Source organism: Lithobates pipiens, unplaced genomic scaffold (genome assembly GCF_037356315.1).
Source record: "Lithobates pipiens isolate NorthernLeopardFrog02 unplaced genomic scaffold, aLitPip1_a1.2 Scaffold_8, whole genome shotgun sequence".
Lineage (NCBI taxonomy): Eukaryota > Metazoa > Chordata > Amphibia > Anura > Ranidae > Lithobates > Lithobates pipiens.
This window is the reverse complement of record NW_027507903.1, coordinates 251,438,737-251,465,920: the sequence shown is the minus strand read 5'-3', so window position 1 is coordinate 251,465,920 and position 27,184 is coordinate 251,438,737. Positions and strand designations below refer to the sequence as shown.

The following is a 27,184-nucleotide window of genomic DNA, read 5'->3' as shown; positions in this document are numbered from 1 at the left end:
ACAGCAATTGCACCACATATGTGAGGTATCACTGTGAATGTTAGAGTGAGATAAATAAATCTAGCACCAGACCTTCTAAACTGGTAACCTGTGAAGGCTTGTAAACCATTGCCTATGGTTAATTTAATTTACCATCGTTTGTCCCCATGGGCATGTGCAACTTTAAAGCATGACATGTTTGCAGTGCTGTCTTTAAGGCAGGGCAAAAGGGGCAGCTGCCCTGGGCCCTGTCATTGTTGTGGGGCCCAATACAGCTGCCTCATACTTGCCAACTATCCAAGTTTAAATTCCCTTGCCCCTTGAAGTTTTAGTACTGTGCTGTGTCCCAATATCTCAGCGTGAAGTGCTGCTACTAATTCTGCCCAGCTCTTCACTATTGTTGTGTGCATATGACTCACCTGCAGACTCTGTGTTTACATGTAAATAACCGGCATTCATATGTAAATAGTGGCAACAATACTAAGTAAATAGCTGTGGTCGGCTGCATTGATATGTAAATAAAGGAGGCATTCATATGTATATCATGCTTCCCTGCTGTGAGGAAATGATGTGCTGTAACCTCTAGCAACTAGTCAGTGAGCCGTAATGTGTGCTGTAACCTCTAGCAACCAGTCAGTAAGCAGTAAGTAAATGCTGTAACTGCTGGCTACCCTACCGCAATTGCTGCCTGATCTGATACAGTAAACAGATTTTAAGTCTAGCTGCTATTTATTGTATGTCTCAGAGCAGGTGGAGAGGACAATTGCATGGGGGGGGGGGGCCCAAGAAAAATTTTGCCCAGAGTCCAATCAATATTAAAGGGGTTCTGCACTCATAATCAAACATTTGCCCATTCTGTTGCCTCTAGTTCATATATTTCATAATGCCACCTGTTTTTTTTTTTGGATTCACCTACCTTTTGTAATCTGTAGTAATTTATTTTAAACCCCTGCGGCGATGGGCGGTCTCTTGCGGGGATCAGCGTCATTTCCTGCTGAAGCCCGCACTGTCTCCTGGGATCTCGTTGAAGTAATCCCAGGAGACATTGCGGCTAATGCACCCGACATCTCGCGAGATTTCGGGTGCTACAGCCGACATCTCGCGTGATTTGGGTTATTACAGCCGAGATCTCGGCTGTAATAACCCAAATCACGCGAGATGTCGGCTGTAGCACCCGAAATCTCGCGAGATGTCGGGTGCATTAGCCGCAATGTCTCCTGGGATTACTTCAACGAGATCCCAGGAGACAGTGCGGGCTTCAGCAGGAAATGACGCTGATCCCCGCAAGAGACCGCCCATCGCCGCAGGGGTTTAAAATAAATTACTACAGATTACAAAAGGTAGGTGAATCCAAAAAAAAAAAACAGATGGCATTATGAAATATATGAACTAGAGGCAACAGAATGGGCAAATGTTTGATTATGAGTGCAGAACCCCTTTAAAGACAACCCTGCATTTTTGGTAATTATTTGCTCAAAGTAACATCATATTTTTATATTTTACCAAAAGAATGGGTATTGGATTGTGTTTTCGTTCACCAAAATCCATTTAAGTAATTTTTTTTAATTCGTGTCTGATAAACTGCTGTGCAAATACTATGTGACAAAAAATTTACATCATCCACCATTTTATTCTTCATGGACTTTGCTTTGAGAAAATATATATTGTTTGGGGATTTTAAGTCATTTTCTAGCAAAAAAAAATGCTTATTTTTAATTGTGAAAAATAAGAAGAACCCCGCGCTATGGCTAAAGTTAACGGTGCTGCTCCCCTCAAAGTATAAGCCCCTGAACACACGGTCAGAGATTTTGCCAACCAAATCCGTCGGATTTTGTCCATCAGATTTAGTCTGAAACTGTTGCATACATACGGTCGGGCCAAGTTGGCGAAAAATCCGATCTTTCAGAACGTGATGACATAATTTCGTTATGATGGGACTACATTCAGGCTAGTAACCAATAGCTTTGATGTAGGAATTTGATCTGAGCATGCGTGGCACTTGGTCCGATCAAAATGCTATACACATGATCGGATTAGGTCCGACCGGCCCAGTTGGTCGGGAAATATTTCCAACATGTTGGAAAATTGGGTCGGACGGAGATTCGGACGGAATCAGTCCGATGCATACCACACACAGTCGGATTATCTGACGACACGGTCCGATAAGACGCATTCCGACAGATTCTCCGACCGTGTGTACAGGGGCTTAGAGGGTGCTTAAACAAAACAATATAAAAAGAGAACACAATATTTAAGCAACATGACAAATAAAGTGCTAAAAATACTATTCCAAAAATACATAAAGTGCAAAGTGATAGTAAAAGTCCCAATGGATTTAAATAGCAAGAGTGTCCCTAAACATTTGAAAGAGTTGGATCTTTAACCCATCACCACTAAAAACGATCATGGAAAAACAAGGGACACCCAATGGATAAAGGTAAGTAGCCTACTTACCGATCCACCATGACCCCTTTAATTAAAAAGACAGGTCAGGTGGGGCTTTGACAGATTTAGGAACTGTCGCCTGTACTGGTAGAGTGGGAGTGAGAAATCACTCCAATTTGCTCAGAAAAAATGAAAAAGCAGGACCATAGTATAATTTTGTTTTATTTAAAAACTACAATAAAAACAGCAAGCCAAGTGGCCTCTTACTTTAAAAAGTGCCTTGCCTCTGCACTGAAGGAAGACTGCATGTAGTAGCAGGTGGGTTGTAAAGCAGCCGTCCCGCTTGCACTGTATTTTGGCCGGCATGCGTTCCACCACCAGGAGATGAAGAAAGCGGAAGTGGCCGGAAGTAAAAATGTGACCGGGATGCGCCTCTACCTACGTTTTGTCGTAATGACATTCTTATTGAATGGAATTCAGAAAGAATGGCTAAGAATTCTTGTCAGAGACAAATAAATTTTCTTTGTTGAATGAGAAGTAAGAGGAATTCTTAGATGCATAGCATGCATCAATTTATAATATAAGCATGCATGTGTATGCTACTGTCACTTTAAAGTGGAAAGTTATTCAGAAAATTAAGTCCTGCTAGATCACTTAATGCTGGCCCCTTTGCAGGTGTAGTTTTATAAAACAATAAAAATAAGTGTTTATACTGTTTAAAATCTAGTATGTCTCACCCTGCTCTGCACATACTCATGTGCTCTCTGTTTTTAGGCATTTTTAGGCACTGGCTAATTTGTAGAAGCCAATCTGCTGACATCCTTAAATCCAAATGAAGCCCTACTATCCTTTACAGCCAAGGAAGCTGCTGCTGTTTGATCTGCAACTGCCATGGTGCTGCACATGTAATCAGTTATGACACAAGTTATTAGATGGTTTAATAGTTTGGTTGCGGAAACAAGTAAATGTAACAGTTAGCAATCCCGGCATTCCAGGAATGTAACTGTTTTTGTAAACCATTAAATCAATGGGTTTAGTTCCACTTTATGCTTGACTGCTGTTCGGGGGCTCTGTGCTTCAGGAAAATGGCAGCCTCTAGCAAGAAGAAACAGGAATAATGCTTTGGGCAATTTACAGCACACACTCATTTTGGTAGCATAATTAATAACGTGCAATGTATGTTCCCTGCTAAAGATCATTATATAAGTTGCTATAGGTAACGTTGTGCTTTAAGTCAAGTTAAAATATATTTAAATCCTCATGCTGAAAAAAATATGCCTCACCTTTTCTACAGTTTTACTTCTTCCACTCTCCCTCTTCCTTGGTCCCCAGAAAAGATCATTTAAAACAGAACCCCGGGAATAAACCTTTTTTTACATGTCCTTGTTGCTGATCTCCTACCTTCACCAACTATACCATCCATCTTCTTCTGAGCTCTGCAGTTCCTCTGCAATAGATGACAGAGCGGAGACCTCAGGCTGTGACAAATCTTGTATGTGAGATACCGATTGCTGTACTGTCCCGCCTCCCGTACCTGCATTGGAAAAGAACGCTGTCTATCACAATGCCGGTCCAGGAGGCGGGACATTACGGCGATCAGTATTTTCACATACAAGACCTGTCACAGCCCGAGATCCCCGGTCTGTCATGATTTCTGCTCTGCACATATGGTCAGTTATAAGCTGCATTGGTGGGCACTGATGGCCACTGATAAGCTGCATTGGTGGGCACTGATGAGACAGCACTGATGGGCAGTGATGAGACTGCACTGGTGGATAGTGATGAGACCGCACTGGTGGGCATAGATGAGAATGCACTGATGGGCACTAATAAGCTGCACTGGTGGATACTGATAATCTGCACTGGTGGTCACTGATGATTCCGCACTGGTGGTCACTGATAAGCTGCACTGGTAGACACCAATGAGACCACACTGGTGGGCACTGATGAGACCACATTGGTGGGCATAGATGAGACCACACTGATGGACACTGATGAGCTGCACTGGTGGGCATAGATGAGGCCACACTGGTAAGCATGGATGAGACCGCACTGATGGGCACTGATAAGCTGCACTGGTGGACACTGAGGAGACTGCACTGATGGGCATAGATGAGACCTCCCAGATGAGACCGCACTGGTGGGCACTGATGAGACTGCACTGGTGGGCACTGATGAGACCGCACTGGTGGGCATAGATCAGACCGCACTGATGGGCACTGATAAGACCGCACTGGTGGGCATAGATGAGACCGCACTGGTGGGCATAGATGAGGCCGCACTGGTGGGCATAGATCAGACTGCCCTGGTGGGCATAGATTAAACCGCACTGTTGGGCATTGATGAAACCCCACTGATGGGCACTGAAAAACTGCACTGGTGAACACTGATGAGACCGCACTGGTGGGCACAGATGAGACCACAATGGTGGGTATAGATAAGACCACACTGATCGGCATAGATGAGACCGCCCTGATGAGTTGCACTGGTGGGCACAGATGAGACCGCACTTATGGGCACTGCCAAACTGCACTGAGGTGGCACTGATGAGGCTGCACTGATAAACTGCACTAATAGGCACTAAGGATGCACTTATGGCACTGATAATACTGCACTGATAAGGCAGCACTGATATGCTGCACTGATGGGCACTGATGAGGCTAGACATATGGTCACTAATGGGCTGCACTGATAAGCAGTGGACACCATCCACTGCTTTACTGACACCGTCCACTGCCAAATATCTGTAGGAGGGGTTTCCACCATCCTTACAAAGTTTGCAGTAATTTTTTGTCTTACTTCAGTGTGATGTGTATTATAATGTGATGTTACATATCACAGAGACTGGTATTGTGCTAATATTAAAGGTTATTGAGATCTCCATACATTAAAGGGTTCCACCATTATTGTGTTATTGATTAGTAAGTTAGAGGTGCACTTTTTAGTTTTTTTCTCAGGCCGACATTTACTTGTGCCACATGCTGATGTAGATCATCATGGCAAGGCTTTTTCTTTCTCTGTTGCGGCTAGGGATGTGCTCATATACACCATACAAGCATTGGTTGCTGCTAGAAAGAAAGAAAAATATCAAAGCTACAGCACTAGGAGGAATATTTGCAATACTGAATTACAGCAGAGTAGAGTGTGTTTAACCACTTAAGCCCCGGACCAATTTGCAGCGAAAGGACCAGGCCCTGTTTTGCGATTCGGCACTGCGCCGCTTTTTTTTTTTTTTCACAAACAAAAGCGTTGCTTTAACTGACAATTGCGCGGTCATGCGACGTTGCTCCCAAACAAAATTGGCATCCTTTTTTTCCCATAAATAGAGCTTTCTTTTTGTGGTATTTGATCACCTCTGCAATTTTTATTTTTTGCGCTATAAGCAAAAATAGAGCGACAATTTTGAAAAAAATTCTATATTTTTTACTTTTTGCTATAATAAATATCCCCAAAAAATATATAAAAAACATTTTTTTCCTCAGGTTTAGGCCGATACGTATTCTTCTACATATTTTTGGTAAAAAAAAACGCAATTAGCGACTATTGATTGGTTTGCGCAAAAGTTATAGCGTTTACAAAATAGGGGATAGTTTTATAGCATTTTTATTAATTTTTTTTTTTACTAATAATGACGCGATCAGCGATTTTTATTGTGACTGCGACATTATGGTGGACATTTTTGACAGATTTTTGGGACCATTGTCATTTATACAGCAATCAGTGCTATTTAACCACTTGCTTACTGGGCACTTAAAGAGGAAGTAAACCCTGATGGGTTTACTTCCTCTTTTTTTCCCTGCAAAGGTAAAGCATAATGGACTACTATGCAGATTGTGGGCACTGCTGGGTGGCACTGTGGGCACTGCTGGGTGGCACTGCTGGGTGGCACTGTGGGCACTGCTGGGTGGCACTATGGGCACTGCTGGGTGGCACTGACGGGGGGCACTAATTTTTTATTATGTATAGTTATGAGGGGGCAGGTGGGCACTGGCAGGGCTGGCCGTGATCGGGACTGATGTCCCGATTACGGCCGCCGGTGAACGGCGGCCTCAGCGCGAGGAGGAATAATAGCCGATTACCGGCTCCGTTATATCACATGATCAGCTGTCATTGGCTGACAGCTGATCACGTGATAAGGGGTCGGGATCGACACCTTGCACGGATCGATGCTCAGGCGAGTCTCATAGACTCGCCGATCACAGAGCGCGCCGCGCGCGCCCCTCAGGGGGCGCGCAGGCCGCTCGTGCACGGGACTACGTCAATAGACGTAGTCCCGGAAAAGGAGATCCGCGCTGTAGCCATCATTCGGCTATAGCGCGGGTCTCAAGTGGTTAAATGCACACAATATTTCTAACACATAACATGTACATACCAAAAATGACACCCCAAAATAGATTCTCCTACTCCTTTCTGAGTATGGAGATACCACATGTGAGACTTTTCTACAGCGTGACAACATACAGAGGACCAACATGCAGGGAGCACCAACAGGTATTCTAGGGACATAAGTTTCAGTATGCTGAGCATGAATGAGTATGGATGGGTACAGCTGAGTATGGCTGGGTATAGATGGGATGGCTGGGTATAGATGGGATGGCTGGGTACGACTGAGTATGGCTGGGTATGGCTGAGGAAGGCTGGGTATGGCTGCGTACGGCTGGGTATCGCTGCGTACGGCTGGGTATCGCTGCGTACGGCTGGGTATGGCTGAGTATGGATGGGTATGGCTGAGTATGGCTGGGTATGACTGAGTACGATTGAGTATGGCTGGGTATGGCTGAGTATGGCTGGGTATGACTGAATACGATTGAGTATGGCTGGGTACGACTGAGTACAGCCGGGTACGGCTGAGTATGGATGGGTATGACTAATTATGGATGGGGGTGGATGGGATGGCTGAGCATGGATAGATGAATGGATTAGTATTGCTGAGGATGGATGAGGATGGAAGGATGAGTATGCTGAGTATGGATGTGTGAGCATGGATGGATGGGTGAGTATGCGGAGTATGGATGGATGGGTATGCAGAGTATGGATGGATGGGTATGCAGAGTATGGATGGATGGGTATGCAGAGTATGGATGGATGGGTATGCAGAGTATGGATGGATGGGTATGCAGAGTATGGATGGGTATGGATGGTTATGCAGAGTATAAATGGGTATGCAGAGTATGGACGGGTATGCAGAGTATGGATGTATATGGAGATTAAGAATGGGTATGCAGAGTATGAATGAGTATGCAGAGTATGGATGGGTATGTAGAGTATGCAGAGTATGGATGGGTATGCAGAGTATGAATGGGTATGCAGAGTATGGATGGTTATGCAGAGTATGGATGGTTATGCAGAGTATGGATGGGTGAGCATGGATGGATAGATCTGTCACTAAGCCGCGCTGTGGGCACTACACATGCAGCCCACAGCGCTGCTGCCACCGATCTTTCCCCTCTCCGCTTACACTGGACGGAGAGGGGAGAGAGGAACCGGAAATCACGCCGTTTTGTTTACATATGATCCCTCCGTCATTTGAAGGAGGGATCACGTGATAAACGGCCGTGATCAGCGGCCGTTCACCGTGATGCGCCAGGTCCTCTGGACCCGGCGGTCATGGAAGTTCTCGGTGCGTGCCCTAGGGGGCGCGCAAGAGCGGAATTCTGGGAGGACAACATAGTACGCCCTCCCAGATTTAAGCAACCGCCCTGTAGCCGTCATTCGGCTATGGGCTGGTTGCTAAGTGGTTAATATAAACCTGCTGCTTTACCCTGCATGGGTAAAGAATGGGTTTGCTTTAGATAATTTCCTTAACAACCAGCCATTTCATATAATATAACATTTGGATCCTTTAGAACTACAAGAAAAGAAACACTCAGCATAGAAACGAAGGCTCCATTCACATTAGTGCATCTCCAAAAATTCACTACGTCCAGTGTGACTTTGCAGTGTGACTTTGAAGTGACTTTTGTAGCATCTTTGATCTGACTTTACATTCTCTGGACCAAAGTTGCATCAAAAGTCACAGCAAAGTGACACTCCTGGAGGCCCCCATTACCACTGATGATATCGCGCAGGCGATGTCCTTACTGAATGTGTCCAGAGCCCCTGGTTCGGATGGGCTTCCCCTCGAATTTTACCTAAAATATGCTGACTCCCTGACTCCCAGACTACAAGAACTGTTCTCCCACATATTTGAGTCGGAATCTCTCCCTCCTTCGATGTGTGAGGCATACATAGTCCTTATCCCTAAGCCCGGGAAAAATCTGGAACTCCCCGAGTCATATAGGCCTATTTCCCTGCTTCAGTTAGACATCAAGATCCTGGCCAAGGTCCTGGCTATCCGTCTGAATGCGGTTATCCTAGACCTTATCCATCCCGACCAGACGGGGTTCATGCCGTCCAAAAACACGGCTTATAATTTACGAAGGCTTCATATGAACCTACAGGCGCAGCACGATTTGGTGGGGGCTAGAGCGGTGGTGTCTTTGGACGCAGCCAAAGCGTTCGATTCAGTGGAGTGGCGGTATTTATGGAGCTGTCTACAACGCTTCGGTTTCGGACCCTGCTTTATTAAATGGATTCGCATTATGTATAGTGGCCCTTGTGCCAGGATCTTGGTCAATGGGCGGGTGTCGCCCCCTTTCCCTCTCTCTCGGGGTACTAGGCAGGGCTGTCCCTTATCCCCGCTGTTGTATGCTATAGCGGTGGAACCACTCGCGGCGGCCCTTAGGGGACACCCCGGTATCAAGGGACTTGTGTGTGTTGATATCTAGTATATACAACCTTCTGATTAGACCCCCGGCGGTTGCACTGGCAGAGGCCCTTAGGGGGAGGTGGATGGAGGATGTGGGGAGACTTGAGGACGACGAATGGGATGAAGCTTTGGACAATGGCAAAAGGGTCTCACCCAGACTTTCAGACCGCTTCACCCACCTGAATATTCTGCATAGAACATACCTGACGCCGACACGCATCGCCAAATACAAACCCGATTACAGCCCCCTTTGCCCTAGATGTGGCAGCTCGGAATGCACCTTTTTTCATATCCTGTGGTCTTGCCCGGTGATCCAGGGTTTCTGGTCTCACATAGTCAGATTTATCCACGACAGAATGGGATCGCCTCTGACGCTATGCCCCAAACAATGCCTTTTGGGAGTTTTTCCTGATCCGGACTCGGACAAATACCACAAAATATTTCTGCATGAATCTCTATTTATGGCTAGGTTACTGGTGGCGAGAAAGTGGCTACAAGTCCAGCCCCCCACGCCTCAGGAGTGGGTGGCTGCGATTAACCATGTACTCCCATATAAGAAGGAACTTTATGCCCATAGGGGTTGTCAGTCTAAATACACTAAAGTTTGGGGAGACTGGTTGAATGATGCCGACACGTGTGACGAACTTCCCCCGTAGGAGCTAGGAGATCCTGCATAATCGAACCGAGGGGGGTCGGGACTGTGCCGCATTAGGATAGCACTGCAAGGTATACTTTCATGATAGACCTGGAGATCCCCTGATGTAGTGCTTCCCTAGATTCACCTGGTGGAATTGTTCCCTCTGCTATGTATGTTTTTTAGTTTTTCTGCTTCTTGCTCAGGTTGATATTTTGGGGACTTGCGCCCCCCCTGCCGCACAACATGTGTTCTCCTTGTATTATCTTGCTGATACAATTCATGTATTGACCAATGTCTGTATATTCTTTTCCGTATTCTCAATAAACCACCACGTTATTTGTAAAAAAAAAAAAAGTCACAGCAAAGTAGTGAAGGCCCCTTTACAAATTCGCTGCAACTTTAAGTGCCACCAATTTAAATGGGCACCATTGAAAAAAATGGGCGACGGGTTGTCATGCGACTTTGATGTCCAAAGGCACATGACAAGTAGCACAAGTGTGAATGGAGCCTCTGACCATTTCTTATTTACTAACACAGTGAGCATGGTGTCTTTGAGGTAGCAAAATGATGTCATCTTAAGAACACAAATGTTTAGGCATTAGTATCAGGTCACAAAGCCTTAACCATACCACTAAGGTCTTACAACACTGTCCCCTTTGGCACAGCAAGTCCTAAACAGAATTCTTTGATCTATCTTCGAGAATGTCAATGTTCTCCTCCTGCTCTCCAGTTACATGGCTACAGCTATATGACTCCCTTTTTTCAATAATGCATTTTAAATAAAATATTCTTTAAAGATGCATTTTCCTGTCAGGCTACATATGCTTTAAGTAAATATGATCTCAAGGGGTAAAGCCAGAAACGTTCACAGTGTATGTAATGCATAGATCAAAAGAATTGATGAATAAAGAACACTGCTTAGATTATACCAATCCAGAAATGCCTGCAGAGATGTTTATTTTATTTTCAGCTTCGCCTCATTCCATAATAAATTGTATTTTAATTAAAATACAATAAAGGCTGGATTATGATTAAATGTTTGCAAAAGCCCAGCTGTATGTTAAGTGAAATTCTGTATGCCAGCACTATCTAATGCTAGGGATAAAACAAGTATAAATGCCCATTTTGTTTAGAAACAGCAAGTTACTTTCTGTCCGTTTTGATTCTTGGTGTTTGATCCTGTCTTCTCTGATCTTTCCCTTTTTCCACTGTCCCCAATCCATCTCCTAATAAGACAGAGCCTTTGGAGTCACTCTGCACATGCTCAGTTTGGCATGTATTGCTAGAGAGTTTTTTTTTCTTTATTGGGAGGGTGCATGTGATCAGCACAGGGCCAATCAGCACTTTTCCAGAAAGATGGTCAGGGGACCTGAAGTCTCATAGGACAGTCAGAATAGAATGAAAACTCCTACAAGCTTTAACCAGTGCTTGGCTGGACATTGATATAAGTCACAAGACTGCTATATACTGCTGATGATAAAAGGTATTTAGCAGTTTATATTTAGTAAAATAATTGCATTTCTATGTTCTGTGTACTGTGGGAGACCAGATATCGTGAATGCAGGGTCCTGGGTTTAGTAACACTTTAAAACTAAGGATGCACCCATTTTTTAAGACCGAGTACAAGTACCCATACTTTTCAGCGTGAGTTGTACAAAGAGTTTTTGGTGCAATTTCGTTCAGCGGTTCAGGTGCAAATTTTTAAAGTGTTTAACACTGGAAATCACACCTAAATAGGTCTGAAAACCATAAATGACTCTTATAGAAAAAACTGCACTGCAGCCGTCCTGCACATATGTGATCTGGCTCCATAGAAGGCCTGTTTGGTTCACATGTCATGCAAATCAATCCAATTCATAAAGCATCCAATTCACATATATGTGACCAGGGGCTGAAGATATCCGTTTTAGCATCGGAGCACTTGCACGAATACAAGTATTAGTAAATGCTTATTATCGGCATGGATACCGGTATCGGTATAATGCTAATTAAAACAATATAAAGAATAAATTGTGCACCATAACTTACCTTCTCTGCGGTCTTTACAGTTTGTGCTCATTCCTCCAGGTTGAGTGATGCTGGATAAGAAGGACCTACTCTGATGGAGAGGGGGGTTCTCCAACAGTCCCTGAGAGATTATTCAAAAGAAATGACCAGAGCTAGGTTTTAAACTTTCCTGATGATTTTACTTCTGATGCCTAATCACAGCCAGCAGCCTTCTACCCTAGGTGTATACATTGTGGCTCATCAAGCTTGTGTGTGTGTGTTAGAGCTGCATGCTTAATCGTTAGGAATCGTTATCGCAATTTTTTTCCCCGCAGCAATCTTGACAAAGTATTTCCCGATTCTTTCTATGCAGAGAATTCTCTCTGCTCTGCTAAAGCCGACAGCCATCAAATGAAAAAAAAAACAGAATCACAACATTCTTTAGCAGTGGAACTTAAAAGGGTTGTAAAGGTTTGTTTTTTATTTTCTAAATAGGTTCCTTTAAGCTAGTGCATTGTTGGTTCACTTAACCTTTCCTTCGATTTCCCTTCTAAATGTTTTTTTTCTTTGTTTTCTTTGTCTGAATTTCTCACTTCCTGTTCCTCGTCAGTAAGATGTTCAGTAAGCTGTTCTGGCTGACTAAACACAGCTCGGATGATGGTGTGAAGTTTACTGAGGAGAAACAGGAAGTGAGAAATTCAGACAAAGAAAAAAAACATTTAGAAGGGAAATCGAAGGAAAAGGTAAGTGAACCAACAATGCACTAGCTTAAAGGAACCTATTTAGAAAATAAAAAATGAAGCTTTACAACCCCTTTAAGTATAAATATTGCAACGATTTGTCCTTTAGATCAAAGGAATACACTTTGGTATGTAAATGAGGGAATTTTAACCAATTAAACACTAAACCTTTTTCTGATATTTGTTGGTTTCAAGTTAAAATATTTTTTTTTTTCTAGAAAATTACTTAGAACCCCCAAACATTATATATATATATATATATATATATATATATATATATATATATATATATATATATATATATATATATATATATATATATATATATATATATATATTTATATATATTTAGTAGAGACCATAGAGAATAAAATGGTGGTTGTCGCAATATTTTATGTCAAACTGTATTTGCGCAGCAGTTGTTCAAATGCAATTTTTTGGGAATAAATTACACTTTAATTAATAAAAAATAAAAAAATAACCAATAAAGTTAGCCCAATTTTTTTTTGTATAATGTGAAAGATGTTACGCCACGAGAATCGTGATCTTTTTATTCTAAGCAAAAAAATTGTGATTCTTATTTTGGCCAGAATCGTGCAGCTCTAGTGTGTGTATAGACATTTCCCTTTAAAACAGACATCACTTTGTCTTTAATAATGTTTCTTTGGACAGCGAAATTCTCTTGACTCACAAGATACTGCACCTGGCTGTTAAAACGGGCCAAGACAATATCACTTTGGTGTTAGTGGTGATGGTATAAATATCTATACACAGAGTTAAGCTGAGCAATGAAGTTAGTATAGCGAATAACAACTCTGACTGCCACGCAGCATGTAACACTACTTGGTTTTGTAATACTGTTTTGATCATGCGGTATTTGTTCTTTAGGCAGAAGTGCCTGTTATTTACAGTATATACAAGCATATATGTAATTGTGTTAACAGAAACACCAAAAGGAATGGGTGAAATGATAAATTTATTTTAATGAAAGAAACCAACTGCATATTTGCAGCTCTCTTCGGGAATTAGTGTTACTAAACCCATAACAGTAAAATCAGTCTGTATATGCAGTAAATCATGCTTGTTATACTCACTGTGAAACCTAAAGGGTAAATCCCCACATTGTGTAAAAAGGCTTTTTGATCCTGTCTCTGATCCTCTGTTCCTGATCTCTGATCCTCAAATTTTTTTACTGTCCCCAATCCAGCTGATGTTGATAGTACAGAGCCTTGGGGGCACTCTGCACATGCTCAGTTTGCTGTGTATTGCTAGAGATCAACACAGGGCCAATCAGCATTGTCCAGACAGAGGGTCAGGGGTCATACAGCCTTATAGGCCAGTCAGAGGAGAATGAAAACTCCTCCTGCAAGCTTTAACCAGTACGTTGGCTGGACACTCTTAGGGCTCTTTCACGCGGCCAATCCGTTAAGGTCCGCCTGTCTGTCAGTTTTTCAAGCGGACCTGAGCGGGTGCTCCATAGACCTCTATAGAGCGTCGTATGTCAGTGGTGACACGTCCGCTGACATCTGACCCGCTCCAATCTGAAAAAGTGTGACGGAGGAAAAACCTACTTTTCCATTCGTCATCGGATCGGGTGACGACGGACTCTATGGTCCTTCGTCACCCGATCTCCTATAGGGAAGAGTGGTGCTGTGACAGGTCCATCCCTGCAGAGTGTGCAGAGACAGACCTGTCATCTTCCTGCTCAGCGGGGATCAACGGTGCGATCCCCGCTGAGCAAGCGGATATACACAGGCCGGATCATCACGGATCCACCCCGTGTGAAAGACCCCTTAGTAGTCACAAGACTGCTATACACTGCTGATGTGATAAAATATATATATATAGATCAGTTTATATTCACTCAAATAATTGCATGTCCATGTTGTGTGTCCTGTGGGAGACACTGGCCACTTATGCACTCCAAACCAATATCAATCATAATATTTTCCCTAGAAAGTATTCTGTGACTTACTTTTGAGTCTGACACTCGTATACAAACCCTAAGAAATACTGGACAATGTAGTAAAATGCATGTGTATGTGCTTAAGGGGCCAATTAACACTAGACTAATAAAATAAATGTGATAAAAATCAAAACAAAAAATTGATTTAAATCAAATAAATCAGATTTTTTTTTATTGATTTTTTTTTAAATCATTGATTTATATCTACCCTGCACAGGAACATACAGCACGGTCCTGTGCGATTCACATGTGGTTCCTTGTGTGAATGGGCCTTTTTAGTGCAACTGACTCAGTGACTAGATTCCGCCTTTCTTACATATTGTGATAAGCTCAGTGGCCAGAGTCTGTCTTACTGACAAGTGGTAAATGGTTTCTAGAGTCTAAAGCTGGCAATATATGGATCAAATTTTGGCTAGTTCAGCAGGGATTGGCTGAGCTTTGATTCATGTATGGCCATTGTAATTAAACAGAAGTCGATCTACTTATCGTCTTCTATTCAACTGCCTCGTTGGAAAAAAAGCCACTTGATCAGCGCTGCAGGCTGTAGACTGCAGAGCTAATCTGTGAATTCTGATAGCAGGGAAGTTTCCCTGCTGTCAGAATACAATGACACAGTGGGGAGGGTTCCCCCATTCACTTCAAAAGTATGGATGGGGAATCAGGTCAGTTTTTTCCATTCAACCAGAAAAACACAAACTCATCTATGGCCAGCACTATTGAAAGGTGTTGCTCATGACTGGAGTCTGTCTTACTGACAGGTAGTGATTGGCTCAGTGACTAGAGTCTGTAATTTGACAGGCGGTGACAGCCTCCATGGCTGGACTCTGCCTTACTGACAGGTGGTAATTGGCTCTGTGGCTAGCATCTGTCTTACTGGTAGGTGGAGGCGGGCCTAGTGTCTAAAATCTCTCTTACTGCCAAGTGGTGACTGGCACAGTGGCTAGAGTACATCTTACTGACAGGTGGTGACTGGATCAGTGGCTGCTTGAGTCTGTCTTACTGCCAGGTGGTGATTGGATCAGTGTCTACCGTTTCTTCAAGTGACAGGTTGTATCTGTCTCAGCGGCTAGAGACCGTCTCACTGACAGGTGGTGATTAGCTCTTGTGGGGGTTTGCTAACAGTTTGCAGAGTGTCTTAAACTGGCCTTGCTGAGTGGATGGAGTCTGCTTTGCTGACAAGTAGTGACAGGCTCAGTAGCTAAAGTCTGTCTTACTGACAGATTGTGATTTGTTCAGTGGCTGTAGTTTGTATATGCCATACACATTAATTTAGGATTGATATAGCTAGCGACAAACAAACCAGATAAGAGATCCTTGCCATACAGTGTCCTTTGAAAATATGATCTATCAGAAATGATCTATTAAGAACAATAATTTACTTGTTCTATGTTATGGAACGGTTGTCTGGAAAACATTCAGTAATAAATTGATCGGTCAGAAACAATTAATACATTTCAACTATGGCATTGACTTGCAAGCATAAAAACTGATCAAAAACTCACTAACAGATTAAATGGAGGGTCTGTGGTTTACAATTCCTTTTCAATTTGATAACTTTAGCTGCATGGAATGATTGATTGAATGATCATATTGGTACATCTGAAGCCACATTTAGGCTACTTTAACACAGGGGAATTGGGGGCATCAACGGTAAAGCTTCAGTGTGAAAGCACTCTGGCTTTCACACTGGAGTGAGAGGAAAGGCTCTTTAACGGCGCTATGCAGGAGCTATTTTTAGCGCTATAGCGCTTGTAAAGCGCCTCAGTGTTCCTGGTCCGGTAGCTGGAGTCTGTCTTAGGCAGGCCATACATTATGCATTTTTCTTTCAATCGATGTGGATTGGGAAAGCCCTCCAATTTGGTATTTTATTCTGACAGTGGGGAGCATTCCCCAATGTCAGAATACAATGATCAGCGTTGCTGGCTATAGCCAGCATCATTGTTAGTTCAGGAAGAACCCAACAGGCAGTTCAACAGATCAACTTGTGCACAACCAGCCTGCCCATAAGTGGATCGAAATTCAGTCAGTTCATGCTCAACTGGCCAAATTTAGATTCATGTATGGTCCCTGTACTGATGAGTTGTGACTAGCTATGTTTCAGGAGTCTGCTTTCTGACAGATTGTAACTATACAGTCAGTGGAGTCTGTCTTGCCGACAGGTTGCTGAGTGGCTGGAGTTGGCTTTACTTATGGCTAACAGGCTTATTGATGGCTGGAATCTACCTTACTGGCAGGTAGTTGAATGGCTTGCTGATAGTGATTGGCTCAGCGGCTGGTAGTTGCAATAATGACAGGTTAGCAGACAGCAAAATAATAATAATCTCTCCTGTTGCACTGTGGCATGAATGAACTCTGATGGTAGCCATTATCATTCTTAAATTAAAGATTTGTTAAGAAAAAAAATAATAATAATAATAATAAACATGTCATACTTACCAGCTCTGTGCAGCCGTTTTACACAGAGCAGCCCCCATCCTCCTTGTTGCTCCTGGCTCCTCTTCTTCAGTTCTCCTAATAGCAAGCCCCTTGCTCTGGGGACATGGTGCGTGCTCGCTCCTGAGCCCCGCTCTATGTGTCCATAAGACACACACAAATGTGGCTTGGCCCCCGCCCCCACCCTCTCCACATTGGCTCACTGGCTGTGAATGACAGTAGCCACTGGGTTGAACGAAAAAAAAAAACCTATTAGAGTGTAACAGGCTTTAGTCATTCTCAACAATAAAAACAATAAGCTGAAGCTAATTTGACAACTAAAGTGTTCCTTGCTGATGCCTTGAAGCGCTATTCATTGCCAGTCTTTGCTGCTTTTATGACTCCCTAAAATGACCTATACGTTAATACTAAAATAAAAAATAAAAATCATCCCTACTGCTACCCCCAACAATTCTGTTGCTGACACTGACAATAAAATGTACACGATAAAGAGAAAAGGTTTAAAGTTGTATATGTTGATTTCTCATTTGTGGCCATGTATATTTACTTATTAGCATAACATACCATCAGATTTAAACCATGAATATTTACCTGCTAAATAAGTGGGGAGGGAGTGTGTAGCCAGTAAGGGCAAGTCTGATGTGCCAAAGCTTTGCTTGGTGTATGAGTGTTGTAGGAAATGGGGAAAAAGATTAAAAAAAAATAGAAGATGGGGAGAGATGGTGGTGTAGAGAGAGAATGGGGTAATAAGGATGAGTAGAGGGAAAGTGAATGGGGGGCGGGGAGATAATGTATCAACCTCTAGTGGCCTAGCCGGAGTGATCTGTCATTCAAAAGCTCTCATTAAAGCCTGGTACACACTAATGCCGCGTATACACACGACTGGTCTTTCCGGCAGAAAAGGTCAGACGGTCTTCCCGACGGACTTTCGATGGAGTTATGACAGACTTCCGAACGAACGGACTTAAAGTCCATTCGAAAGTCCGTTCGTTTTGAACGTGATCACATACGAAGAGACTAGAAAAGGAAGTTCAATAGCCAGTAGCCAATAGCTGTCCTTGCGTCATATTTGGTCCATCAGACCAGCACACGCGGTTTTCCCGATAGGAATTGAGTCCGTCGGACAGATTTGAAACATGTTCTATTTCTAGGTCCGTCTGAATTTTTTAAAGAAAAACAATCAGATTATCCCACACACGATCAGAATATCCGACGGAAAGATTCCATCTGACCTATTCTGCCGGAAAGTCTGGTCGTGTGTACGCGGCATAACTGTTTTTTTGTTTGTTTTTGTTTAACCCAATGGACTGAATGGAAAAGCTCAGGAGGAGCCGCTGTGCTCCTCCTAAGTGCATCCAATGTTAGTACAGTACAACGATCTACCCTGCTGAGCTATTGTGTTCTGACAGGGGAACGGCCTAATCCAGAACACACATTGGCTGAGAGTGCTGATCGAGTGCCGATTGGCAGACCTTTTTCAGTCATGCCCCTACGACAGATGACGGGCGAAAGGCAGGCTTCTGTCAGACCGGCCGCCATACACACAGGCCGACATTCACCCCATGTGTACGGCCCTTAAAGGTCCATGCACACTGAGAGTTAAAAAAATGTTGTGTCTATGGGAGTTTTGTGTTTTGCCTGCAGCTCAATGTTATCCTAAGTGTTCATCTTATGTGTCCATTAGGATGTTTAGAAGCATATGTTAAACTCTGTGCTTAGAGGCAGAAACAAAAAACCTTCTGGTTTGCATTTTTCTGAGGAGTTTTCTGACAAAAACGCTAAACGCTCCTAAACACCTGTATAAAAATGATTTGAACGTTTTTTTTTTTCTGCCAAAAGAACTTGAATTTTTTGAGCCCAGTATGCATAGACCCAAAGTATGATTGTAAGTGAGCCCATAATTTGAACAAGATGACCAGGCATACATGAATCTTTCCATTCACTTATCAAAACCTGCCACAAGTTTTCAGTATGTATTATTATTATTATTATATAGGGTTTATATAGTGCCGACAGTTAAGCAGCTCTTTACAACATTAGGGCAGACAGTACAATTACAATACAATTCAATACAGGAGGAATCAGAGAGCCCTGCTCGTTGGAGCTTACAATCTAGGAGGGAGGGTCACGTTATAAAAAAGGGTAATAGCTGTGGAGGATGAGCTAATGGAGAAAATAGTGCAGTTGTTAGATGGAGGAAGGATAGGCTTCTCTAAAGAGGAAAGTTTTCAGGGGATCGCCTAAAAGTGCATACATTTGGAGACATTCTGACAGATTGGGGTAGTGAATTCCAGAGGATGGGCGAGGCTCGGGAGAAGTCCTGGAGGCGGATATGGGATGAGGTGATGATGGAGCTAGAGAGCAGGAAGTCTTGGGAGGAACGAAGAGGGCGATTAGGTTGGTATTTTGAGACTAGGCTAGTGATGTAGCTGGGGGCAGAATTGTGGATGGCTTTGTAACTTAATGTTAGTATTTTGAATTTAATCCGTTGGGCAAGTGGCAGCCAATGGAGGGATTGGCAGAGAGGGGTAGCAGACACTGAGCGGTTTGTAAGGTGGATGAGTGTGGCAGCATTATGCCATCTAGTTCATGAATCTGTTAAGCGAGGAATGGGGATGTTTGCGTTCTCCAATGTCTGGAGATGGTAGGTCAAGCTGATGCAAAAAAGTGTTATAATTATACATCTTTTTTGGCTCATGGAACTCCGTAACAGTGACTGTACAGTGATTGTCTGGGTAACAAAGATTTGAAATTCGGCGAGTAGAACTAAGTAATAAAAATTAAATTTTTACAAGTCTAAGCCCTTGTACACACGGTCGGAGAATCCGTTGGAATGTGTCCTATCGGACCGTGTCGTCGGATAATCCAACTTTGTGTGGTATGCATCGGACTGATTCCGTCGGAATATCCGTTCGACCCAATTTTCCAACATGTTGGAAATATTTCCCGACCAACTGGGCCGGTCAGACATACTCCGATCATGTGTAGCGAATTTTGATCGGACCAAGTGGCACGCATGCTCAGTTCAAATTCCTACATCAAAGCTATTGGCTACTAGCCTGAATGTAGTCCCATCGTAACGAAATTACGTCATCACGTTCTGAAAGATCGGATTTTTCGACAACTTAGTCTGACCGTGTGTATGTAACAGTTTCGGACAAGATCCGACGGAGAAAATCCGACGGAGAAAATCCGACGGATTTGGTTGTCGAAATCTCCGACCGTGTGTACAGGGGCTAAGAGCTGTCAAAATGAATGCAGTTTAAACTAAGCTACACAAATTTGTCCCAAAACATACTAGCCAACAATCACAGATGTAACTCAAGAATACAATTCCAGAATACCTATTTCAGTTTTAAGTCTTTCATTTAGTACAAAGTGTAGTGTGTAAAGTGTATCAGCTCAAAGCAACCAATCAGAAAAAATCTCTTTACGGATTTAACTGCAAACTTAACAGAAAATGCTGTATTTTTCGGCACATTCCACGTCTTTGTTGGTTTATACACGTTGCTGAAACAGTCCAGTCATATGCACGTGTTGAAATGTCTACTTCAAACAGCTACAATTGGGAGATGCCATCAAGGTAATTAGTGTGGTTTGGCTGGCAATGAATGGCTGACGAGCAAAGGAGCTGGCACACAGCATCCTCTTTCCTAATCTAGCTCTTGCTTTATCTAACAAGGATAACAGATGACACCAGAATTTCTTCACCAGGTTCATAACACAGAGACTAGTACAAAGTATACAGGCAGTACACGGGAAGAAGTGCATGTCATGGTAGTACATGGTTTAAAGCAAACTGTTTCTAGAAGCAACATATGTGATTCATGGCCCCTAAACTTTGCAGTAATATGAATAAATATTACCTAAATCCTTGGTATTTACATTTGTAATTCAGCTACTTTAATATTTTAGTGCAACTTCAAAAGTAATTTTCATTACTTTTAAATTTGAAGCTTTCCTTAAAATAAGGTAATTGGTAATCTTGTCTTTACCTTACATGAGGTCAGCTGAAGTGGCTGCTTCGGAGAGGTATGGTGGGGAAGATGGGGGCAGCACTTAGGCTGGGTTGCTTTGGTCTCAGTGCTGTTCAGTAAGGCTAAGCCTGGTAAAACCACAGTGATGACCTCTACTGCACCTGTGTGTGTGTGACAGGTACAGTAGCCAGGGCACAGAGAATTTTACTCAGTGATGCCGAGCAAACACATTTAATAGGCTCTGTATCACTGAGCTGTCTGCCTGCGGGTTTACAGAAGGGCACACACACACAGGCATCACCACTGCCGCCCAATTTGGCCATTTGTGCTGCAAAGGGGCAGCAAAAACAGACACTTCAGGCATCATTAATCCCCAACAGACTCTTACCTGTCAAAAAGGTCAGTTTTCAGGCCCTTCCTATTACAGCCCTGGTGCCCAACCTACAGCCTGGGGGCCGCATGCAGCTCCTAATGCACTTGATGCTCAGCCTTTAGTTTGTAGAGCGATGGCCAAGTGATTTGGTAACTGGTCCTAGGCAACAATAAACCGCCCCCAAACCGCAAATGTAAACAAACCCTTATTGTTCAGAACTGAAGTGCTGCAGTTTACTGGCACCACGGGTGTAGAGCAGCGCATCTCTGGTCTTTCTGCGGGTTAGCTGTGGTTTGCCATAAACTTCTATTACATCTTACAGATGTGGTGGACTTTCTGAAAGTGCATTAATGCCACAGGATATAATAGAAATGTCTATGGCAGTGCAGCTAACCTGCAGGAAAGCCCCAGATAAATTGCGCTGCACCTGCAGATCAGTGTGAAAGCAGCCTAATGGTTTTTAACCCTTTAATAGGTGCTACTATGCCCATTGCAAAAGCTATTATGACCAGTGAATGCAATGTTTAACCACTTGCCGACCGCTTTCCGCAGATACACTGCGGCAAGGCGGCTCAGCTAGCATTAAGGGGGTAAATCCTTTTGTGGCTGAAGTGGTTAATACACTGACCTTTTCCTCTTGCAGCTGCTGCTGACATTCATTAGGTTGCTAGAGAGAATTATAGGGGGGGTGTACTTGGTATCTCTCCGCCTGAGACAGGAGTCAGCGCTACAGAGGAAGCATCAGCTTATGCTTCTGCTCCCTCCGCAGGTGACTGCTCGCTCTGCTGCCGGCGTCGGCTCTCTACACCCTGATGTTCTGGGATGGCAGATCAGCAAGCCCAGATCTAGTCCTATTGCAAATGAACTTTTATTCAAGTAGGGCCCATCTATGCCCCCTTGCATTGCAATAATGCATGCACCATGACTACGGCTGTGCACTGTGTTCAGAGAATCGGAACTGGATCTTTTTCACAGGATTCACATCACTGAATAGACTCAGTCACTGCATCTGCCTGTGTGACAGGTGCAGCAGCCTGACAGGGACCTCAGTAATGCTGAGCCTGTGGTTTTACCAGGCTGAACGTTACTGAGCTGCACTGCGAATGAAGTGCCATCTTGCACTGAGCCTTCATAAGTGCCACCCAAGGTAGACGTCTTAATTGACCTCATTGAGTATAATCCTTTTTCCTACATCTTTGATGTGCTTTCATGAAAATGCACATTATATAGAGCTCTATGGTAAGACGCCTAAAACGCAACTGGCCCTTAAAATGGTTCTAAGGGCTAAGGCTGGGTTCACATATGTGCGACCGCGGTTTCCAACATGGAGTCTGGTGCATTCCTGTTCACCGGTTCAGGTGCGATTCAGGTCCAAACTTTTGCCTGAATCCGCACCTGAACTGGACCCAAAAATGCGAACGACCCTTCTGGAATTCGCACCTTGGCTGCCCCAGACATTTGTGAACCGGCTTCATTAAGAGCCGGTCACACTTGCATGTCATGCGAATTGGATGGGGCGAAAAACCTCATCCAATTCGCACATATGTGAACCCAGCCTAAGTGTTTTTTTAACTTAATGCATTTTCTGCATCAAGGTAAAAAAAACTCCCCACTACTTGCTCCCCTCTTCCCCATCACTAAACACCGGACTCTTCTCAGCATCCAGTGCTGTCCCATCTGCAGCCCACTCTCCTCTCTTCTATTCTAACAATAAACACAAGTAGCTGTGGGAGCCATGGGCTCCTGCTATCAGTCCAACTCCTATTAGAAGTGTGGGGGGGGGGGGCTTACTGGCGCTTTGTGTGCCTATGGACAGTGCAGCCTAGACTGGGAGCACATCAGCGCTGTACTCCCTCAGCACCACGCTAGTGGGGGACTCCAGACAAGGAGGTAAGGGAATGCTATATGCAATATTGCTGCACAGAGTAGGTAACTATAACAATTTTTATTTTTATTTTAAAAAAAAAATTACCTTAGGGCTCTTTTACACTGATCTGTTTTTCCATTTTTTTGGTTATAAAAGCAGTAAAAAAAATGCATGAAAATGTATCCCTTTAAATCTTATGGAACTCTTCACACCAGTGTGCTGCATTTTTAAAAGTCCTACATGAAAAATCTTTGGTGTGCTTTTTAAAAGTGCACCCAAAAATGCATCTCCCATAGAATTCTACAGAAAACAAATCAAGTCACATGTCCAAGTTTTACAGGTGCATGATTGCAGTCCAGAAAACATGGTAAAAATGCATATGCGTTTTTACCTGTGATTTTAACGCAGCAGTGTGAAAGCAGGCTTAATATCAGTTTAAAGTGAAATTCCAGGCTCTAACTAAGTTAGATTAAAGTGGCTCCCAAATCCACTCCGCCAACTCTAACTATTCTAACTACCGTGCAAAAGGAAGATGCATTTACGTACTTATTCTCAGGACGTTCTGGTCTTGTCACATGATTGGCTCCCAGCAGCAGCTTCAGGTGGAGAGTAGAGGAGACAGCGACTACAACAGATGACCATATGGGACCTATGGGTGATGTCACCACCCAGACATTCCATCCATTGTTGGCACTCTCTCCTCTCCCCTGAAGCTGGCTACTGGGGAGATCACATGACTGGACCGGAGCGCCCAGAGAATAGGTACGTATATATGTACCTTCCTTCTACAGGGTAGTTAAAGCGGAGGTCCACCCTAAAGTGGACCTTCCACTCATCGGATTCCTCCCCCCCTCTGGCGCCACAATTGGCACCTTTCAGGGGGAGGGGGGTGCAGTTACCTGGATAATCCAGGTAACTGCACCCACTTCCGGGCTAGCTCTCTGCGGAAAGGGGCGTACATAACGCCCCTTTACGCAAGTGCCCGCCCCCTTCCGCAAGTGCCCCGCTGCCTGCTGGGAAACACACAGATCCCAGAGGCAGCAAGGACCGTCCTCATTGCGCAGCGCGGCTCGCGCATGCGCAGTAGGGAACCGGGAAATGAAGCCGAAAGGCTCCATTTCCTGATTCCCATACCCAAGATGGCGGCGGCAGCACTCGAGTGTCGATCTAGAGATCGGCTTTGGGTGCCGACATCGCGGGCGCGCTGGACAGGTAAGTGTCACTATTTTAAAAGTCAGCAGCTGCAGTATTTGTAGCTGCTGACTTTAAAAAAAAAAAAAAAAACGCGGAGTCCCGGCGGACTCCCGCTTTAAGTTAAAAGCGGGTGGGAGCAGTTCAGTTTTCGTTATTTAGAGCATGGAATTCCACCTTAACCACTTGCTGACTGTGCTACAGCGAGGTCGTCCAGTTCTGGGAGGGAGTCTATTGACGTCCTCCCAGAACCCTGCCTCAGGCGTGCTCTGTAATTGCTGTGTTCTTTAAAGACAGCTGATCGCAGATTGAGGTAAAGGGCCAATCACAGTGGCCCTTCAACATGTGATCAGCTATGTCCAATCACAGCTGATCCCATATAAACAAAAGCTGTTTATCGGCACTACCTTTCCTCAGCGCTGTCACTGTGTGAGGAAAGGAAAGCCCATAACCGGCTATCCTGGGACAGCACACATTTACACTGATAATCAGTGCCCTGATTATCAGTGCAGCCCCATCAGTGCCAGTGTCCATCAGTGCAGCATATGAGTGTCCATCAGTGCAGCCTATCAGTGCTGCCTCATCAGTACATCCTATCAGTGCCCCATCAGTGCCGCCTTATAAGTGCAGTGTCCATCAGTGCAACTTTTCAGTGTCCATCAGTGCAACCTCATCAGTGTCCACCAGTGCAGCCTATCAGTGCCCATCAGTGCAGCCTTATAAGTGCAGCATCATAAGTGCAACCTATTAGTGTCCATCACTGCAGCCTCATCAGTGTCCATCAGTGCAACCTTTCAGTGTCCATCAGTGCAGCCTCATCAGTGCCCATCAGTGCAACCTATCAGTGCCCATCAGTGCAACCTATCAGTGCCGCCTTATAAGTTCAGTGTCATCAGTGCAACCTATTAGTGTCCATCGGTGCAGCCTATCAGTGCCCATCAGTGCAGCCTATCAGTGCCCATCAGTGCAACCTATCAGTGCCCATCAGTGAAAAAGAAACATTATTTATTTGCAAAATCTCATAACAGAAACAAAGAAAAAGGTTTTCAGACTTTAACTTGTTTGTGGTGATTAAATACCACCAAAGGAACGCCCTGCCTGTCTCAAAAAAATAATAAAAATCAAATTTGAGTACAGTGTTGCATGACTGCGCAATTGTCATTCAAAGTGCACTGAAAGCTGAAAATTGGACTAACCAGGAAGCGGGTGAAAGTGGTTAAGAAAATGCACTAGGGTGGCATTTGGCATGAACGGCACTTGCACTGTGCGCTGCCATCACCGTGTGATTTACCGCATATTACTGCAACATGACTGCATGAACTGGCTCTCATCATCAATGTGAAGATGACCGGTCAGGATTCATATGATCTCTGCAAAGAGATACATAGTAACATGTGATCCTCCAGTGTTTACCCAATAGTATGCAATAACAATAGCAAGTGACTATATAGCAGATGGCACTTGTCCTCCTTGCTATTTACATGGAGATCAGTCCATTCAGGAATAGTCTGTAGATTGAACAAAGCCTAGAATAAAAACAAATGCCCAATGTGCCCTCACCCTCAGCCCCCCCCCCCCCTCACCCACCACTATCACATACCAACCTGGAACAAACGTAGATGCTCCTAGGAGCGCCAACATCCAACAGCAAACTTCCATGGTCAATGGCATGACACTGAAGGTGCTGAGAGTCTTGTGTCCAATGCCAAGTGTCCTCTCGACTTCCACAATAATGTCCTGTCTAGTCAATAGGGACTTCCTGTTAGGAAATGGACACAAGTGGCACCAGGGGTGCCCCGCAGTCCATAGTCTTGCTTTAGAAGACAATAGTGTGCCCCATGTGTGCTGTGCTTCATCTGACTTCTCCGGAGGTCCCCGGGCACGCCATGTTCCCGGTCACAGCAGGGCAGGCTTTTTTTCTTCCACGCACTTCTCCTCAGCGAGTTATTGCGGAGATATTATTGTGTCTTCCCTCCCTCTGATAACAGTGTGGGATGTTCAGTGCTGTTGCAAATGAGTGGAGGAGTTGAGACTGGCAGCACGGCTAGATGGTGTACAAGTGTACAAGCCCGCCCAATTCCCGCCCTTAGCCACTTCTCCCTGTTGTGTCAGCCTGTGCACCTCAGACATTCCTCTAAATCACTGTCTTCCAGCCTGTCGGATCAAGACTTGTACAGTCTTCTAAAACTGAAGAAAAAAAAAGAAAAAATCCTAGTACTGACAGCAAACACTATTTCCTCCCCTTCACAGAGCCCATGCCTGAGTGACTGACTTTCCTCTCTGCTTGTTTGGCTGGGTGCCCTCATGACACAGTTATGAGAATTAGTCAGCTGTGTATTCCTCATGACAGGGACATTCTTGGACCTAAAACATTCTTGAGGCCTTTAGTCATCAAATATTTTACATTAAAAATGCTTAATATGGTATTTCCCTCTATGTTTTGTCAGAACAGTTTTTTCTTTCCTTTTCTCTAAAACAGCCTGCTTATCTGAATTCAAAATGAACATGGTAGGACCAAGTCCTTCAAAGAGCGGTCTAGGTCATGCTAGAGCTGGCAATGCACACATACCCATGGAATTATTAAAGACTGGCAAACGGAAGATTTTGTGAAGGTGTCTCAGGAATTCTAAAATGAATTTGCCAAATTCATAGACCTGTCTAGAACTTGTACTTGAATTTGGCTCATGCTACGCCACTTTAGTGCCCCATACACGCGATCGGTTTCTCAGACGAGAAATATTGGATGTGAGCTTGTTGCCATCAAATCCGACTGTGTGTATGCTCCATCAGACATTTGTTGTCAGACTTTCCGCCAACAAATGCTGGCTAGCATGTTCTCAAATTTTCCGCCAACCAATGTTTGTTGTTGGACTTTCTGATCGTGTGTACACAAGTCCGTCGG

The 27,184-nt window shown here is 44.0% G+C and overlaps 1 protein-coding gene across 2 annotated transcripts in view; it reads right to left on the bottom strand.

Annotated features, from left to right (window-relative positions):
• The window catches only part of NTN4 (netrin 4), a 185,343-nt gene extending 158,990 nt beyond the window's left edge, over positions 1-26,353 (bottom strand). Inside the window, exon 1 of one of the 2 annotated variants that reach the window (XM_077470221.1) lies at positions 25,887-26,353. In XM_077470221.1, the coding sequence (XP_077326347.1) occupies positions 25,887-25,953 (67 nt within the window). In that variant the 5' untranslated portion in view covers positions 25,954-26,353. The remainder of the gene's footprint in view (positions 1-25,886) is intronic. The other variant, XM_077470222.1, reaches the window with a different exon arrangement.
• Positions 26,354-27,184: the final 831 nt, after the last annotated feature.